The sequence below is a fragment of the Podospora pseudoanserina genome, chromosome 2 (genome assembly GCF_035222485.1).
Source record: "Podospora pseudoanserina strain CBS 124.78 chromosome 2, whole genome shotgun sequence".
Lineage (NCBI taxonomy): Eukaryota > Fungi > Ascomycota > Sordariomycetes > Sordariales > Podosporaceae > Podospora > Podospora pseudoanserina.
This window is the reverse complement of record NC_085921.1, coordinates 4,282,695-4,301,278: the sequence shown is the minus strand read 5'-3', so window position 1 is coordinate 4,301,278 and position 18,584 is coordinate 4,282,695. Positions and strand designations below refer to the sequence as shown.

General features: G+C 52.4%; 5 protein-coding genes across 5 annotated transcripts; 2 read left to right on the top strand and 3 right to left on the bottom strand.

Moving 5' to 3' along the window:
* Window positions 1–178: 178 nt before the first annotated feature.
* QC764_211620 (uncharacterized protein) lies at window positions 179–6,732 on the bottom strand. Its single transcript, XM_062944868.1, has 2 exons — window positions 1,098–6,732; window positions 179–1,033 (listed from the first exon to the last, which is right to left on the bottom strand). The coding sequence occupies exons 1-2, from the start codon at window positions 6,260–6,262 to the stop codon at window positions 784–786; spliced, it is 5,415 nt and encodes a 1,804-aa protein (XP_062803742.1). The 5' UTR covers window positions 6,263–6,732; the 3' UTR covers window positions 179–783.
* A 1,053-nt stretch (window positions 6,733–7,785) lies between these two features.
* Window positions 7,786–12,258, bottom strand: QC764_211610 (uncharacterized protein; the record flags this gene model as incomplete). Its single annotated transcript, XM_062944867.1, has 5 exons — window positions 7,786–8,673; window positions 8,731–10,786; window positions 10,848–11,856; window positions 11,884–11,965; window positions 12,070–12,258. The coding sequence occupies 5 exons, from the start codon at window positions 12,256–12,258 to the stop codon at window positions 7,786–7,788; spliced, it is 4,224 nt and encodes a 1,407-aa protein (XP_062803741.1).
* A 185-nt stretch (window positions 12,259–12,443) lies between these two features.
* Window positions 12,444–15,579, top strand: QC764_211600 (uncharacterized protein). Its single transcript, XM_062944866.1, has 5 exons — window positions 12,444–12,762; window positions 12,895–13,393; window positions 13,461–14,413; window positions 14,481–14,952; window positions 15,014–15,579. The coding sequence occupies exons 2-5, from the start codon at window positions 13,201–13,203 to the stop codon at window positions 15,529–15,531; spliced, it is 2,136 nt and encodes a 711-aa protein (XP_062803740.1). The 5' UTR covers window positions 12,444–12,762; window positions 12,895–13,200; the 3' UTR covers window positions 15,532–15,579.
* Window positions 15,580–15,662: 83 nt separating this feature from the next.
* On the bottom strand, window positions 15,663–17,380 carry QC764_211595 (uncharacterized protein; the record flags this gene model as incomplete). The annotated part of the gene is made up of 2 exons (XM_062944865.1): window positions 16,398–17,380; window positions 15,663–16,332 (listed from the first exon to the last, which is right to left on the bottom strand). The coding sequence occupies exons 1-2, from the start codon at window positions 16,400–16,402 to the stop codon at window positions 15,663–15,665; spliced, it is 675 nt and encodes a 224-aa protein (XP_062803739.1). The 5' UTR covers window positions 16,403–17,380.
* QC764_211590 (uncharacterized protein) lies at window positions 17,278–18,567 on the top strand. The gene is made up of 2 exons (XM_062944864.1): window positions 17,278–17,892; window positions 17,955–18,567. Exons 1-2 carry the CDS (start codon window positions 17,590–17,592, stop codon window positions 18,087–18,089), a joined length of 438 nt encoding a protein of 145 aa, XP_062803738.1. The 5' UTR covers window positions 17,278–17,589; the 3' UTR covers window positions 18,090–18,567.
* Window positions 18,568–18,584: the final 17 nt, after the last annotated feature.

The window sequence follows — 18,584 nt, the reverse complement described above, 5'->3', positions numbered from 1 at the left end:
CACAGAATACTCTCCTAGGAAAGAGTTGTCTCTCGGTTACAAGTGTGAGCGTGGTGGAAGAGGTGTGTTTTGTGCGGGGGTAAGTTCATCCCGAAATAGATAAATCATAACAAAGTTGTCAATTCAGGGATGGTTGAGCACCTACGTACTTGGATACCTAACTTGTGTGTACTATTGCCGACACCGTGATGCCCACACACTCACTACCTAGTGCCATCAACCTCCTGATGACAACCATTCGCCATCTAGAAATAAGAAACACCCCGAGCAACCACCGAGACTGAATGCACAATAAGCTTCCTGTCAAAGTTCGTCGCATGTCCGAACTGCCATTCCGCCCACAAGGTACATGCCTACCGGACCTGTCGTTCAAGAGTCCGGAAGCTGACACTGGAAGAACTTATCCCGGAACCCACCCCGAAACCACGGAGGTCTTGTGCCTGTCAGGGGCAAAGCAATATCCTAGCGCCACACTCTCTCATAACACAAAACATCCTCGCCTCCCGCTCTTACCCAGTGCACAAACAGCACACCGAGCACACCCCGACGCCAACATCTGATCTTCATCTAATAGTGTTTACATGTATTCCTACCTACTGCGGTATGCACTAATCCAGTTCCTATCCGAACCCATCAAGTCTTATCCTATTCCATCCCGAAATTCCCGCAAAAGAATCCAGAAACCATTGCTCCGTGCTCATGTATAGCCAGCCAGCCCTCTGTGTCTAAACCAGAACTCCAATGTCCTGCATACTCTATCCCAACAGCACCCTCACCTCATCCTCACCAATAACTAGCCCCGTTACTCGGCTGCTGCCCCCGCAAACCGTCCTCGGTATACGGCGGCGGCGGAGCAGCAGCAGCAGTACTAGCGGTGCTCTGCTGCGTACCGGCCCTAGGAACACCCTGCTGTCTCCCCGAGGATGGCAAAGCCGAACCACCCCCGGAGGCACTCCCAGCATTCCCACCCTCAGCCATCCAACCCACAGCCTTGGCCATCATGCTCGGAAAATACTGCTGAATAAAACTCTCCCTGTCATCCCCAATGTTAGCCCCCATTCATCCATCCCCATCCCAACCCCCTAGTGAGAACTTACGTATAATAACTATGCTTCGCATCATGCTCCCTCACCAGATTATGCGCCAGCTCATGCGCCAACACAACCCACCACCAAGTCGTAGCCTCCACCCTCTTCTGCCCCTTCAGCTCCCTCCCCACCCCTATCCCATTATCCCCCATAGCACGATGAAGCTGGTTAAAAAACCTCAAATTGCAAAACACACTCCCGTTTGCATTAAAAGCAATCGTCCCACCCGTTTCATCATAAAAGATATGTAGCGCCTTCGCCGGCAACCGGTAAATCTCCCCGCAGTCACTCAGCAACAGCTCAAACTGCTTGATTTCGGCGATATTGTTCGCCAAAAAGGTTGAGGCGTCAGTGGAGATGTCTTTGGAGATAAAGACTCGCATTCCGCGGGGAGCCTCCGCCGCGAAAGTGATGTTTTGTGCCGGGGTGGTGTCGCAGTAGACAGCCTTTTCTTTGACTTCCCTCTCGGTAGGGGGAGAGAAGAGGCTGGTCGAGTCGTGAGCGCGGGTCGAGTTGATCGCGTTGAGCAGGTTTTGCTGGACAACTGCTGGGGAGGTGACGCGGCCGTCGTCTGCTTTGCGGGTTTTGTTTTCTCCCGAGGAGACAGGGCGTTTGGTGTCTCGTTCAGGTTGGGAGGGAGGTGCAAAGTTTTCGAGTTGCCTTTGTTGCTCGCCGTCATCCCCGGTGTCCAGTCCCAGCCGTCTGGTCAAATCAGAAAAGAAGCCCCTTCTGTATTTCTGTTGTTGCGGCGGAGGAGCCAAAGCATGGTCATCTTCGGGTGAATCGTGGAAGGCACCAGGCATCTGATCACGAGTGGGCGTCTTAACCTCTTGACGCGCAGCCTCTGCCGCACGATTCTGTTCCCACTCCTGTTCCCGCTCCCGAATCTTGCTCTGTTCTGCCTCGAGAGCTTTGCGTCTCGCTTCCTCCGCGACCCTGGCCTCAGCAGCCTTGGCACGCAGGATACGATCGACATTGTACCCACGATCCCGTAACTGAAGCAACCCAAGCTTCAGGAACGGCTCAAAAAAGAAGTAGGCCGACTGATTCGGCCTGTTGAGCAAAAGTTGGCAGATGGCCTGCCCGACCTGGTACATGTCCGGCTTATCATCTTTATGTTCAGCCGCAACATATAGGATCCAGCAGTTGTCGCCCTGGGTACTAGCCGCAGAGCGCTTCTCCTGATGATACTTGTTGTGTCCCTGAAGCGACCGCCTCAGTCCAACCGAAGACACAGAAATGACCTGAAGATTCGCCTCCAACCACTTCGCATCCCTCTTGACCAGCTCCCGCTTGTCCTTCGCATATTCATGCAAGAAGATCTTGGACCGCTCAATCACATGCTTTCTCAGCCACTCTGCTCCATCCTGTCTCGATCTCTTGGTGCCAACCAGAATATGCTCCTTGACTCGACTCCCCAAGTTCTCGGACCCAAGCGCCTGGTAAAAAGCTTCAAGGGCTTCATCCTCCGGCGCACACAGCAGCGACTCTTTAAAGAGCCTGTAACTGATGTAATCATCCAAAATGACAATATCAGCCGGCGCAGCCAATACATAATGCTTCACCGGCGCATCCTCCTCCTCATAACTCGTATCATCCGACTCCTTCGGCTTACTAGTCGCCAACTCCATCGACCCCAGCAACCAAGCCGACGACCTCATCTTCCTAATCAACTCCTTATCCTTCCTCAACGTGCTCCAGTCATCAGCCAGCGATCTCAGCAGACTCAGATACCTATCCGGACTCTGCATCACACTCAGCAGCCGGGCCGGCTCACTGCACGCCAGCGTGGCAATCTCATGCTTTGTCGGCTCCGTCCGCGCCCCGCACTTGAACAAGAACGCATTGGCGTTCTGACCAAAGTCAACAAAGTCAAAGATGTCCCCGTAGGTGGTCGAGTTGCCAAGGTAACAGTTTTGGGGCTTGACATAGACAATCGACTCCTCTGCCTTGGTGCCGAATCCAAACGAGGTGCCCTTCTTTCTCACCACCGGGACGATGGCAGCATTCTTCAGCTTCGCCAGGGCGCTCATGTCAAGGTCCGCGAGCCGACTGGCAAAGTACTCAAAGAGAGCAATAGCATTACTGCGGTCCTTGGGCGGGTTGGCCAAGAGCCTGTCGACGCAACGCGCCATGTCGGGGTCGCGCCGAACACCAAACTTCGGCGCATGGTCATGAAGCTGTCTCCGGAGGATCTTGTGACCAAGAACAGAAGCCCGCTCATTGACAAAGCACTGCGATGGGGAAACCAGCGCCTCCTCATCACCCTCAATCGGGAGGATAGCCTTGGGAGTCTTGGAGATGTCAAAGACAGCATACCCATTGACCGAGTGGTTCTGAATAAAGTAGGTCATAGATTTTCTCCGAAGCTCCTCGTCTGTTGAAGCCATCATGTCCACCAACTCAGAGACCGAAGGATAAGGTCGCAGACCAAGCGTGGCGAGGAATCGCCCCTCTTTGCCGGTGGCCCTGAAGCTACCTGGAGGTCCAGGCCATTGGATAATAGGCAACCGCAAAGCCCGGAGCGTATCCTTTGGCTCGAATAGCTCAGAAACCTTGTAGAGACGTGACGTGCCCTTTGCGGGCTCCATGCCACGAGGTCCATCTTCGGCAGGGCAGAGAGCTGACTCTCTCAGCTTCTTCAAGTCAGCAGCAGGGATATCAGCTTCGACCGAAGCAAGGTACCGAATAAGTTCCATATGGCTCCATCGTGGCGCGGCTCCTCCGGCAGAAGTAGGTGTTGGACTCAACAGCCGCGTGAAGATGGTGTCCAGATCAACTGTCTTTCTCACTCCAAGGGTCGTGAGGAATTTCTCCTTGACATTGGCACACCCCTCGAGCGTTGGCAGATCATCAAACAACTTGACAGAGGGAAAGAAAGCTTCGTTTGGCTTCTTCATGCCCATCTTGGTCGGCATAACCGTGATGTTCCGCAACGCCGACTCGACCGAGGACTTTGAGCTTGGGCTGAGGTTATCCCAGCTCTTTGAAAGCACCGTCAAGACCTGAACCGCGAACGAAGCATTCTTCATCAGATTCTGCTCCTCCTTTTGTCCGGCAGATTCAATCAAAAACCGAAGCCACGGCACAATCCCCAGAGGCTCCCACCCGAGAGCGCGAAGCTTGACCTCAGGAATACCAGCCGTAAAGGCATGTGGCAAGCAAGTCGGCGGCACTGGGAGCGTCGCAGGAATGTTCTTGTTGTGGTAGAACAAAATCGTGCCCAGTGTGACTATCTCACCCGAGTCACCACCCTCACTAACAGTCGCAACAGCAACATCCAAGAGTCGTCTAAGGTCGGGCTGAGAATAATCTACAGCGGCAGCGGCATTCGAAATCCACTGAATAAAATGTCGAAGCTGGTCCTTGTCCATCGCCTTTGAGCCCAGCTCTTGACAGATATCGTCAACAGTGACATCCTTGATCAGCTCAAACTCGATCAACTTTTTGATGAACGGATCATTCTTCATCGAGTTTAGAATAACCGGAATTCCTCCAACAAACTTGCTGACCTCCTCAGACGAGTTTCGGACCTTGGAGGTGGACAGGACACCTCTCGACGAAAACACCTCAATCGTAGGACGCTTCCAGGCAGTCCAAAAAGCCTCTTCAATGAGCTCGCCCACCTGAGCGCTAGGCGTAGAGTCCAAAAAGGTGTATGTCTTGAGGATATGGAGAGCCTCTGGCGCGAACTTCTCCACATCAGCCAGCGGTGGCCCCTTTTTGTTGTCGGTAGACAGTCGCTTGAGCTTCTCATCCAGGTCCGCCATCTCGTTGATAAAAGCGAGACGGGAAAGAATGCCTGCCACGCGCAACATATCCTGATTCCATGTCCGTACCCATCGAGCATTTAGATCGATAGCCTCGCGCTCGACAGTCGGGATAACCGAGGGCGCAAAAATATGCATACCAGCACCAGTCGTCTGGGCAGTTGGGAAACCAATGAAGACACGACCACCCGGCTTCTTGCTAGGCAAAACTGACGCAAAGATATCGGCCACCTTGGCAGCCTGGCTGGAGGCAGACATCTCCGACGCAACAGTCTCATCATACGACGAAGTCAAAATCGACAACTTCGTCTCCTTAGGTGGCGGTTTCTTGGTAGCTCGCTCTAGCTCAGCAGAAAAGTTGGCACCAACATTCGTCTCGATCGTAGCCGCAGTAACCCGAAGAAAAATGGTCGATGTCGACAAAGCCGTGAGATCTTCGGCAATGGAATCCTGTACAACCTGCTCCTCCCTAGCAGCCTTTCCTCTCAGTCCCGCCGCCTGGGAAGTAGCCGAAGTAAGCTTCGAGAAGAAACTCCTGAGTGAGGGCATCTCAGAAACATGCTGCTCATTGTTCCTATTGGCCGCAACCGCCTGGGGCTTCCACCCAATAACACTCATAAACGTCCCATCAATCTGTGTGCTTGTGCGGCCGGCCGCCTTCAGCTTCATGAGCCCTCCCTGTGCTCTCGTCTCCAAATCCCTCGGAATGGGAACCCCCAAGCTTGGTGACGACTTCTTCTGAAGTGACAATATCCTCCAGTCATCAATCCAAAACTCCACACTGTCCAACGCAACAAACGTCAAACTGGTAGCAAGGAACTGGCTAACCGACAGCAAATTCGGCAGCGGCGTCGTCGTATTCCTGTAGTCCAGAATAAAAGCCGTGTCCTTGGTCACCTGCTCCTGCGGCAGCGAATACTTCTTCGTAAACAGCGCGTTCCCCTTCCAGTAAAACGCCATCGCCTCGCTCCCCGAGCTGACAAATGGCTCCTCGCAGTCGGCAAAGACACTGTAGAACCCAACCCCAAAAGCGCCAATCTTGGTCTCATCCGGGTTTCCCTCCGCAATCCTCTTCAGTCTCGCCCAGTCTGTCTTTGTAAACGGCTGGCCATCGTTCTGCACCACCAATCGTCGGAGGGTATGATTCTGGACGGCATGTTTAAGCACCTCGGACTGGTTCGTCGTCTGTGGAAGCGGGACGCTGATCGAGGGTATTGTCTCGAACTTGACCTTGACTGTGGTAGCTTGTGCATCGGCGGCGTTCTGGATCAGCTCTCGGAGGGTCGTCCACTCCCCAGAGTATCTTGCCAAGACCTTGTCGATTAGGGCGCGGGTATCGACAGTGACCGCTTCTTCGTCGTCACCATTGCTCAAGGCTTGCGCACGAAGCCGTGCGTAGTCCATGGCTTTTCAAAAGCGGCTGGAATATCGGTAATGGTGTCCTGGGGCCGATGCCGACAAGCTTGTATTACTGGGGTGCTCGGAAGGGAAACAAACTGTATTATAAGAAATCCGATCGTGAAATGTGTTCTCTTCTTCTTCTCTAGCTGTAAAAGTCGAAAGGAAAACAAGGCGAAAGCTTAAAGGAAAGAGATCGAAAAGTCCTAGGAGTTCGTTGACCGATAGAGCCCTTGGAGGGGCTTGAGCTTGCTCAGCTGCTGCACCTTGAGGGACCAGAAGACACCAAGGCTGCAGGCTGCAGATGAGGCGGCGAGGCCAGTGACGTTGGGCGTCTCAGCGGCAGGCAATGCGCCTTATCACCCTCTTATCGCCGCCCGCCAACGACGCTGGAAGCCCACCAGGTTGCCTGTGCTTTGTAATCAGGTGAAAGCCCACGCGGGTGAAAGAAACCTCCCGAAGAAAGGAAGAAAGCACTGGAACAGCTATCGCACCTCAAATTCTACTGTTGCCTGAATTTTTCGGACATCAGAAGATATTCAGAGACAAAATGTTACAGTTGTTGTAGTTGTAACCCTAACCCTCATCGTCCCCCTACCCCTGAACTTGGAGAGATCGGATTTCTCTCCAACATTTGGGAGGAAATGCTGATGCCACCACAAGAGATGGGCGTTACGCCACTCGCTCATGTTCTTTTAGCACACTCAGACGACCATGTTTCAGTTACACCATCATTCAGCCACACCGAAGGTTTCCACAACCGCATGCCAGCACTAGCTTCGAATCAAGCAGTCTTAGTGATGATTATTTGTCCAGTATAGTGGTAGTGTCACGTTGGATTTACTCAATCATTCTACTTGGGATCACACAAGCCACTCATATCATCAGCTGGAATGGCAGACACAACAACTAGCAACTTCGATTGTTTCACTCAACACACACTCATTTGTATTCCCCAACACTAATACGTATCGACTACTCACGGGTGTTAACTAATCAATCATTTGCAACAAAACAATACCACCACATGTCTGCCCTCAAACTCAAACAGCTCCCCGGCAGAGCAAGCACCCAGAACAACTTTCATGCCTAACCATCCTAACGGTATAGTCTTCCCTTATCTGCCTTGATAGTTTTCCTCGAGAAATGCAGCAACCAATAAAACAAAACAGCCGAGACCAACGACATAAAACTTGATTATTGCGCTCCATTTCCCCTTTGATGGTGCGTAAACTGCGCCTGAACAATAAGAGGCAGAGTATATACTCTTTTGCCCCGATACAATGCTTTCCCCAGTATCCCGAAAACTCCCCATCCCAATTACACGAAATGCAAGTTAAACACGCAAATATGTACAGTAAACCAAGCAATCCTTGAGCTTCCACGTTGCCGTTGTGCCATTCGTCCTGTCCGATGACGACTGAAAACTGATGGCCGTATGATAAATAAGCACAGACTGGTGAATAAGCTTGCCGCAATGGCAAGAGACCGATATGGGGCATCAAACGTATATTGTTTACCCTCCTCTTCTAATCGCGAAGGTGTTCGCGAAGGTGATGCCGCCGCCCATTCGCCCCAGTCGGCGCGTAGGCCATACCGGGCACGGCAGGATCCGAACTCGCCGCAGCGGCAGGACTAGTCCCCCTGCTGCCAGCACCACCCCTTCCAGGTCTCGGGCTGGGCATCACCCCTCCCATGGCGCCTATCCGCGGGCTGCGCGGGGTACTTCCTCCCCTCGTTTCCCTACGGCCGCTCTTGAGCTGTTGATTCTCCGTCCTCAAAAGATCCAGCTCCCTTTCGCGATCCCGGACCATGTCCTGTAGTTCGGCAAGTTGACGCTGATGATAAGCCAGCTCATTGGCTGCATGAATCTGCTGAATCTTGACGATATTCTCGTTGGCCCGCGTAGTGAGAACTGCAATCTCTTCCCTGAGCCTCTTCATCTCGTGGTTCTGCTCCTGTTGATAACTGGAGGCGTTTTGGTAATTCTGACGGACAAAGTCGGCTTCGTTTGACAAGGCAGCAGCCTTCTTCTCAGCCTTTTCTGCCCTGGCTTTGGTTTCGGCGAGTTCCTTCTCGAGCTGGGCAAACCGGACAGTGTCTGGGACGGTTGACTGTTCCATCGCCAGTGTGGCCTCGGCAAGCTTGAATTCAAGCGCCTTGTTATGCTCCTTGAGCGACGCGACCTCGGCCTTGACATTCTCGAGCTTCTCCGTGGCTGCTGCCGCGACCTTGTTGGCCTGCTTGCATTCCTTCTCAAAGTCGGACCGGTCGTTGAGAGCTTCTGTATATCTCACGTGAAGCGTGTTGAGGGTGCCTCTCCATGACTCAAGTTCCTTCTCTAGAGGATCAGTATGTGCACGCAACTTCGCGTTCACGGTGCTGAGATCGTCAACCCGGTTCTCAAGCTTGAATATCTGGAAATGCCAGTCAGTTTTAGGTCTCCAAAATAGTCTCATGGGGAGTTTCCTTACTTGGTACGCCATACCCTCCAACTGGGCAACCGGCACTTCGGCCATCTCTGCCGACCGCTCGTTATTAACAGGGTGGCGCGCCAAAGTGTCTCTCAGCAGCTCAGACATGGGCACCGAGGACGAAGCTCGCGTGGTCTTTCGACGCTTCGACATCATATCTTGGTCATCATCCAAGGGACGCTTCCGACGACCCAACTCGCCATTATCAGCTTGAGTTTGGGGTTGTGACTCCCACATCTCGTCCACACTAATTGGGAGGGGTTGAGACACGTAATCAATATCGTTCTCGGGGTTTTCCAGAAAGCTGGCAAATGCTGCGGCAACCTCATGAGGTGGAGGTGCGTATTCGGGGTCCTTGAGATGCCTGACCAGCAATGCGGTCACCTGGCAAAGCGCATTGCTAATCTCCAGAGGTGACATATCGGGATACGAAGGCATTTCACGGAGCTGTAGTAAAATGTGCTCCAAAGAGCAAATGGTGGCGAGGGACAGGAATATTGTCGATTCGCAACTGAGCTTGGGAGGCAGGTCGACCTGCCTGGCTTCATGGTCGAAGAGAATGACGACATCGAGTTGCCCGCCAATCTTGGAAAGATCTTGGCCAGCTTCTGCCACAATCACCCTGGCCGCCTCGCTGACGTGCTCCGGCGACTCGGTACTCAAGACTGCATACGTCTTGTTCAGCTGGGACAAGGGAACCTCTTGTGCGACGATTTCCTCAAGGTATTTCAGGGTCCTTCCTGGGCGTGCCACGATTAAGATGCGGTCGTTGAGCCACCGCAGCGTCTTGAGAAACTCATAGACAAAGGAGAACTTGCTGTTGGAATTGATAGCATGCTTCAGCATGCCTTCAGAGTTGAGTTGATGGAATGTGTCGTCGTCGAATGCTGGGAGGTCAACCAGGTCGTTCAATCGCCTGAAAAAGGCATCAATCTTGGCCGTCAGAGCATCGTCCGGAGCTTGCAAGCCTGGTTCGCAGTAGACATCGCCAAACTCAGTCATCGCCTGCAGGTTTTGAGCAATAACATCAACATAGAGCGACCGGGTGTTGGCCGCCATGGGTAGGGTTACCACGAATTGTCGAAGCTCAATAGGGTTTTCATCGATGTCGTGTGCCGCGTCGTGATCGGAATCCACCTCGGCGGTCCCCAGTGGTTGTACATCGTGAACCGTGAACAGAGGGTTCGACATGGCTGGGCCTTCGCCTACACCGTGTGAGAGATCCACAGAGGTCGTTAGATCCGACGGAGCAACTGTCGTTGGTAGATTCTCATACTCCATCTCGGTGTTGTGCTGATGATGGCTGCCGATAACAGGGAGCTCGGTGGAAGAAAGCGTGAGGGCTTCCTCAGGGTAGTGGCTTTGTGAGGCCCCATATAAACTGCCATCGTGAAGACCGATGGCTTCTCGCAATTCTTCCACTGCGTCACGCCGAGGAAGGCTCCGGCTTGATATTGGTACCGCAATGGAGGGAGAAGAAGGACCTGGACCTGGACCGGCCTCGGATAAGATTGACGGCTGCGGGTGATGTAAATGGGTCATGTCGGACATTGGAAATGCAGGCTCTGTGTGCTGCAACTGGGCTTCTTCCGAAACGGGAAATGAAGATTGTTGAGGTTGTGGGGGTGGTGGAGGTTGCGACTGAGCCTCTTCCGATACTGGAAATGAAGGCTCTGGGTTATGCGACTGGTGGACTGCCAACTCTGGCTCTAACTCTGGCTGCGGTTCTGGTTCAGGTTCTGGATGCAGCATCCAGTCTGGTAGGGCTGATCTCAGATCTACGACAGCGTCGGACTGCTTGCCAGATGGCGGCGTTGGCCCCATTTTGATTCGAATGTTGTTGGAGACTGGTCGTAATGTTTCAGTTTCTGATCGTTGAGGGAGAGATTGAGTAGTGGGGAAGGTAGAACTGCGCGGCGGAACAGAACCGGAACTTGCGGCTCTGGCCAAGCGGGTATCACTGACAGGTGGTTTTGTGGTGTTCGCTGTTGGAAACCAGAGTCCTCTCTTTTTGCGCCGTTTCGGGAACGAACTCTTCGACCCTTTGGCTCGACTCCTGGCTTTGAGTTCGAATTTGGTTCAAGTGGCTCGAAAGTGGCACAAATGAATCCACCAACTGCGCTTGCTGCGACTGCCAACTGGAGCTCGAGATCTCTAGTGAGGTGACCTGTGGTGAATCAGCTCGCGGCGCGTTGCTCACACTTGGGATGGAGGAGTTTTCGATGGGTGCAGGCGTGCGGCGTTGTTGGCTAATCGCAACTTGACTATCTCGATTCACTTCGCTGCCTTGGTAAGCCTCAGCCACAGCAGACTCCACTCCGCCGAAGGGGTCGTTGCTGAGGTGAGGGTAGTCGGGCTGCGTCAAGAACCCCGACACGGAGCTGCTCTGTGAATGGTTATTCTCGTCTCGAAACGCCTGTGGCGTGTTGTGGTTGACAGGTTGATGTAATGGATCAGGTTGGCGCGATGGTATCAGAGACTCTGATGTCGTCTCCTCGTCGTGATCCAACGTTTTCGATACTTGAGGTTCTTCCCAGCTGGACTTTTGTTGCTCCTTGCGCTGTTGCTCTTCTTGCTGGCTCTGCCCCACCTTCTGCTGGTGCTCTTCGACCTGTTGCTCACCCTCTGCCTGCTGCGATTGTTCGCTCGCGACTTGAGAATCCAACGCTTGTTGCTCCTCACGCTCGAGAGAACCCACTCTCCGTCCTTGCGATTGGCTAGCCAGCACAATCTCCGGGATCGTTGAACTGAGCTCCGACTCGCCAGTGGCTTGGGAATCAGGTATGGTTCGCTGGCTGAGAACCTTTCCAGATGAGGCCTCGTTGCTATCGGTATGGGATGTGGAATCGAGCTGACTGCTGTTTTGAGACGAGAGCTGAGATGCTGTAAACAACTGATAGTCGTTAGGATCCACTTGTGACGGCGGATGAATATCCAGCACAAGCTGCCTCCCTGCCTTGTCAGGAATATTATCAACTTCAACCCCAAGCTCTAGCTCTGGCGATGTATAGCCAGAGTCGTTGCCCTTGGGCCTCTTCGCAGGTCTCGCGTCGTCTTCCTCGTTCTCGTCCTCGGCGGCTTCGGGCAGAGAGCTTGCTGGTCGCTTTCTGCTCTCCTGACCTTCCCCAGCGAGGAGCTTCTTCTTCTTCTTCTTCTTCTTCTTCTTCTTCTTCTTCTTCTTCTTCTCGGCCTCCCACTCGTTGATGGCTACCTCGTTTACGTGCTTGGCAGGCTCCTAAGAAGAGGAAACACCCCATGGCGGTTAGCGCGTCCCCAGGGAATTGAACAAGACAAGCAGCTTTGACAGGCAAGCTAAACAGCACAGGAATCATCAAGTACCCAGGTTGGATCGTAGGTCTGCCCCTCGGGGCTATCCTCCCAGTCTATCAAGTACAGGAGCTTGCCGCGCTCGACCTTCTCGTCGAGGATGCTGCGGATTTGGTACTCCTCTTCAGGAGTGGGATCGCGTGTGGCCTTGCGATGTCTGGCTTTGGGCGGTTTGGACTTGGCCTTTCTTCTGGCAGGCATTGGCAACCTTTTGGCAACCTTTTGACAGAATGGGCAAGGCTGCCAGTGGGCTTCCGCGACGGGACGCGAACTCGTACTACAGACCGGCGACCAAGCGCCTTGATGATTGTCTTGGGTATTTGGGAAGGCTGCGACAGCCGGGCCTTTGGCACCAAGTTAGCCACGCTTTGGCAAGGGTCCTGTCAATTGAGTACACGCGTTGATTGGTCAGCCTTACCTAGCTCGGGAGGTCTCTGGGAGGTCACGTGCTCAGGCGCTTCGCTTGGCTGTGGGCCGTCCAAGCAAGTCTCTGGTTGCGGGATTGCAAGTGTTTGTTTTCGCGTCGAAGCGGTTCTTGGTGCTGGGATATCTGGGTTCGCTCACGGCGCTGGTCAGTCTATTTCTTTGTTTGCAAGCCCGGCCCCGGCCCCGGCTGGTTTACTTACTTGCTTGTTTGCTGACAGAAAATGGTGCTGGCAAAAGAACAGAAATGGAAAAGGTTGTGGGCTGCAAGGTAGATAACATGTAGGTCTCTCCTCGCGGGTCAGGTTAATTCAAGGTCTTCTCAAGAATTTCACCTGCCCGCCAGCTTACAGTGGCTCCCTTGCGGCTTAAAATATTGATGGCCGACTGTCGACAGTCGACAATGAAGAGTAGATGACCCACCTGCTCTGGTGAGCCACGATATCAGAGGAGTCTACCTATCAGGCCGAATCACATCTTAGCTCTAGACTGCGAAGAAGATCATTCCATGACCTCTTCATCAAGCAGCAGGCAGCAGACAGGGAACATCGGCAAGAAGCTAGTTCTGGCCGTTGAGACTCGGCTGTAACGACGAACGCTCAGAAACTAGCCGTTCACACAAGCCAGGCTACACAAGCACTCACCTGTGCAAAGGGACTTGGGATCACAGATATGTATGTAGTTCGCGTCATGCCCCTCACACCCAAAAAGGTTTGATTCATGTTAAAATTGGAAATGTGGCCAATCACTCATCTCTTTCTTCTCTTGGCCCCCTCCTGGACATCACCTGGCTCGGTTGTTTCAGGGACTACTGTGTCATCTACGCAGAGTATCACTGATGGCGAACCGAGTCTCCTATCTGCGTTCACCGTACCTGCTGCTTTTCCGACTTCGGTGTTTCAGAACTACTATGGTTCGTAGTCACAAAAGTACGCCCTTGGGTGATCCTCGAAAGCTGACCTTGACTGTCTTGATATCAGTCACCCCTAGGCCGACCACGGACAGTCAACCTCAACCCGTGATTATTGACCCGGTGTCAAACGTGACCTTCCCTTTTAACCTCACAAACCCAGACAGGACACCGACTCATGGTCTGGACCCAATTCTGTATCCCCCAGCTCTGGCCAACCTGACATACAAAGATGCCAACACCCTAGTCCACGATGCCATCAACTCAATCTGGGCCATCTTGGAAACCAACACATCAGACAACTGCTCCAAATGCACAGCTTCCCTGTTGGTCGGTCAAACCGTGGCCAGATTTGCGCCTGCGCGGTTGCCTGAGGTTATGATATCCCTTTGCATTGGGACAGGATTTCAAACAGCAGCTGTGTGTGAGCAGACATACCAGGCCGCCACTTACGGCGCTCCATGGACACAGGTGTTGACTTTTGCCAATGTATCGGGACTGGATGGACAGTATATCTGCGCCTGGCTGAGTCCTACTTTCTGCCCTCCACCTACAGTCGTTCCATATAAAGTCCAGTTTCCAAAACCAAGGCCGGAAAAAACCAAAACACCATCCAGGAGCGGGAAAAGAGTCAAGGTCCTGCACCTGTCGGACCTTCACCTGGACACCCGATACAAAACTGGTTCTGAAGCAAACTGTACTGCTGGGATGTGTTGCAGGATCTCCTCAACCCACTTTTCGAACTTGAACTCAACTCAAGCTGTTACCAATCAGCCGGCACCACTTTTTGGTTCTTACAAGTGTGATTCGCCCTACTACCTAGCACTTGCCGCGCTCCAATCCATTCTGCCCCTGACTGGTGTTTCAACCGAGAACCCACCAGCGTTTACTTTGTACAGTGGCGACTTGGTTGCCCATGAAATAGAAAGTGCGAGCGGAAGAGAATATGTGCACTCCACGGAGGTGTCCGTTTGGCAAATGTTCAAGGCATACATCGGGGGGCCCATCTATGCGGCACTTGGTGTGAGTTTTTATGTTGTCTCCTCCATTTATCTCTAGTGAAGGTGGTCAAGTTACTCACGAAATCCAGAACCACGACTCAGTCCCAACCAACCTCGAAAGTCCTCACTCCATCGACCGCAACGGGCCTCTCGGCCAACAGTTCTCCTGGCACTACGATCATATCTCCAAGCTCTGGGAGCACTATGGTTGGATCGACAATGCTACTCAGACCCAAGCTTCTTTGCATTATGGCGGCTACTCTATTGGCCATCCGCTGGGCTTGAGGATTATTTCAATCAACACCGATTTTTGGTACCAAGCCAATAATTTTGCATTTCTACATGCTGACAACCCAGACTACTCGGGAATTTTCTCCTTTCTCGTGGAAGAGCTTCAGAAAGCTGAGGACGAAGGCCAACGGGTATGGATCATGGGCCATGTGCCCACCGGCTGGCAGGGCCAAAATGCTCTCCCTGGGGGGTCGGATGCTTTCTATCAAATCATTGAGCGATACTCTCCGCATGTAATTTCTAACGTGTTTTTCGGTCACACCCATGAAGGCACGTATTTAATTCTTGATATTGCTACAAGAGCCTTCAAACTGACTTCAATTTTTGCCAGACCAAGTTTCCATTTTCTACAGTAACAATGGAACTTTACAAACAGCATATGATGCTCTTGTTACGGCATGGACCGGCCCCTCATTGACCCCGTTAACCAACCTGAACTCGGGTTACCGCCTGTATGAAGTCGACACTGGCACATGGGAAATATTCGAAGCCTACACATACTACGCTGACGTCAACACCTTCACTACTCTCAATGGTACCGGGCCAGTCTTCCAACTGGAATACTCTACACGCGAGGCCTACAGTCCAGCGGGAGACTGGCCTGAGGGCGAACCTCTAAACGCCACGTTTTGGCATCGAGTCACAGAAGCCATGGAAAAGGACAAAGGGCTGGTCAGTCTGTTCAACACCTACCAAGGGAAGAGTAGTATCAGGAGTCCAAACTGTACAAGTGATGCTTGCGCAGCAGGGAAGATCTGCTACATAAGGAGTGGCAGCACTGCCTTGGGAAGGGCTTGTCCGCAAGGCTTTGGCAGTGTCCAAAGCCCATACACCGGCGTTAACTTCTGATAAAGACTGTCTTTCATAGAAAAGAATATATCGTGTGTTGTCTCCTAAACGCCATATGTTGCTGCCAAAGTACATCATAACATCCCAAACCTAACAGAAAGAAACGCCCGTCTCAAAACATCCCCAGTCATCTAGAAGAAAGCCACCAACCCCAAAGCAAGCCCCCACATCAACCCCCTCTTGAGCGTCAAGCTCCCCGCCCCAGCAGTAGCAAAAGCAACCTTCTCCTCCGTCCCAGTAGGCACATTAACCCCCGCCGGGGCAGCAGCAACACCAGCAGCCGACGCACCACCACCCTCAACAACAGCCTCCTCCCCATTCCCATCCCCAGACTCACCCAAGAGACTACCGCTCAACCCAAAGTCAGGCCCCTCCCCAGAAGCAACAAGCTCCCAATCACCATCCCCTGCCCATTCACCCCCCCAAACAGCCGCAACCCGTCCCGGCTCACCATTCACCGCAGCACCAGCCTCAGGCGCAACAGTAGCCCAAACACCATTGCCCACCACAACAGCAGCCTCTGTCCCCAAAACATTCGGGCAAGTGATCGTAACAGTCGGCTCGGCGCACCCGGCACACTTGACGGCAGTCTGGACAAAGTTGGGGGGGATCCCCCTCTCGGGGATAGACCAGAGGTTGGCATCGCCAGTGAACTCTTGCATAATCGTATAAGTAGCATCCCAGGAAGAGCTCGCGTCAACAGCGATAAAGTTGACGGCCCATTCACGGGTAAAAGTAGGCTCGGGTGGGTCGCAGGAGAGGAGAGAGGCGGAGTATAGTCCGTCGGTGCCTATCCACTCACTTTTACTCTCCATCATTAGACAACCGGTCGATATATATCACAGAAAGGGGGGAAGGAAGCTTACGACATGACGACGATGAATTTAAAGAGTCTAAAGGAGTGTAGTAGTAGAAGAACAAGTCAAAAAGAGTGACTTAAGTCAAAAGAGGGTGTCTGTCAAGAAAAACAAAAAAACACAGAGAGCGACTACGGTTGAATGATCCAAACCTTGAGGAAAGAAAAAGGAGAACAAGAGCTCGCCATGGTGGTCGTGTCTATCGTGGCTTATATGCCAGAACAGAATCACTCGGTCACCCATCTCTGATTTGAAACTGTTACCTCCCACGCCTGAGTGATTTGGACGGCCGTCCCGAGCTATGTTGTGGTGTCTTGGTTCGGGAATGGGGGTATATTGAGAAGCATTCCTACGTCGTCGGTGAGGAAGCGGGAGACGCGACCACATGAGGGACTGAGCTGGGACGATTCTGAGACGTCGAGATGCCAGTGACGAACACAAAAATAAACCAGAGCGTAGGGACCAGATAAGAGTCGCGTTGAAATGCACGTACAGCAGCCAGTGTTCAAGAATCATCACAGTGAGGGAAGTTGGGCAGCCCGGGCCTGGATCACAGATCACGAATGCAACGACACCACGAGAAGCCCACATCAACAAACATTGCAAATCACAGCTTGACGGCAATGACTTGATTGATAGCAGAGCAATCGCAGCACTTGGCAGCAAAATCACAGCAATCAATCGTAATTCTTGATAATCCAGGTCCAGAGAAGCCCTCAACCAGCCCCTCCATCCCCATTATCAACAGCAAACAAAAAAGAATTGTCTCCAATCATTCAGCATTTAACACCCACAGAGAAAAAGGTGCAAAACTTCCTATCAAGGATTTCAATCTCCGGAGCGCGACTCTCAAACGAGGGTCAGGCAACCAGACGCCGTGGGATACTAGCGACGGTCGTGGCAGCTCCGTGAATACTTTTTGATCTAAAGAAGAAAAAGAAGAAACCGTCAAATTCGCACCGCAAAATCTAAAGATATACCCCAAAACTTTTCAGTGGAGTCCGGGTCTGTGCTTTTTTCTCGGCGCGACACGGCGCCCGCTTTTTCGCCCCACACACATGTCTGTATCTTATCTGAATCTTATCGCACCCTGCCATCTTCCACCGCCTTCTCCAGTCGCCTCAGTTCAACCATCAACCCCATCATCACCACCCTTCCCGTCCTCCCACATCCCCCCATTCCCCTATAACCCCCGCCCACAATGCCCTCAGAAGACTACCGCGCCGCAGTCCCCGGCACTCTCAAACTAAAAGGCGTCTCCAACAACCCTGCCGCCATAAAAAAGAAGAAAAAATCCAAATCCAAACCCTCCGACCTAGAAAAGAATCTCTCTACCGGTCCCCCAGCAGACAAACCAACACCCGAACCCACCCCCGACTCAGAAAAACAACTCCAACGCCGCTCACCATCCCAAGAACCACCACCAGAAAACGGGGAGAACGACGATAATGACCCCCCAAAGACAGAAGCAGAGCGCAGGTTCCTAGAGGCAAAGCGCAAGAGGGTATGCTTCCCCCCAACCATCCCATTTTTCAGTGCTGTTACTGACGGGTGTTGTATCAATAGTTACAAGAACTCACCTCCTCGGGCAAACTCCGCCCCGAGCTCCTCAAAACCCACAAGCAGCGCGTCGAGGAGCTGAATTCCCACCTCTCCAGGCTGAGCGAGCACCACGATATGCCAAAGATTGGGCCCGGTTAAATCACATCACGCCCGTTTGTTATTGAATGTCCGGGGGAAAAAAAGGGGCACATTCCAACTCGAGACATTCACCAGAGACACCTTGTTTACATTACTTCTCCATGCTATTTTCGATACCCAAAATCACTCTCATAGCGGCCATAATAAACAAAGCGAGATCATGCGCAATCACTACCTATACTTTTGGAGTTGCCAAAACATGGCAGAGGCTAGGGATTCGAATGATGGAGAGAGATATAATTCGTAGGATCACAATCTCACTCATGTCTCTTTTTGTAATGTCAATAGTATTCCTCTATCATCATGTCAGCATAGCTACAGCAGAAAGCTGCTCCCTACCCATCCATTGATCCCTCCAATCCACCAATTATAATACCCGTATATATGTACATTCCCTCTCTTCTCTCTCTCTGTGCGTGTGTTTGTGTTCCATCTATGCCATATGTTTCCCTTTTGTTACCATGTGTATATCCCTCCCGTAATGAATGTGATGCC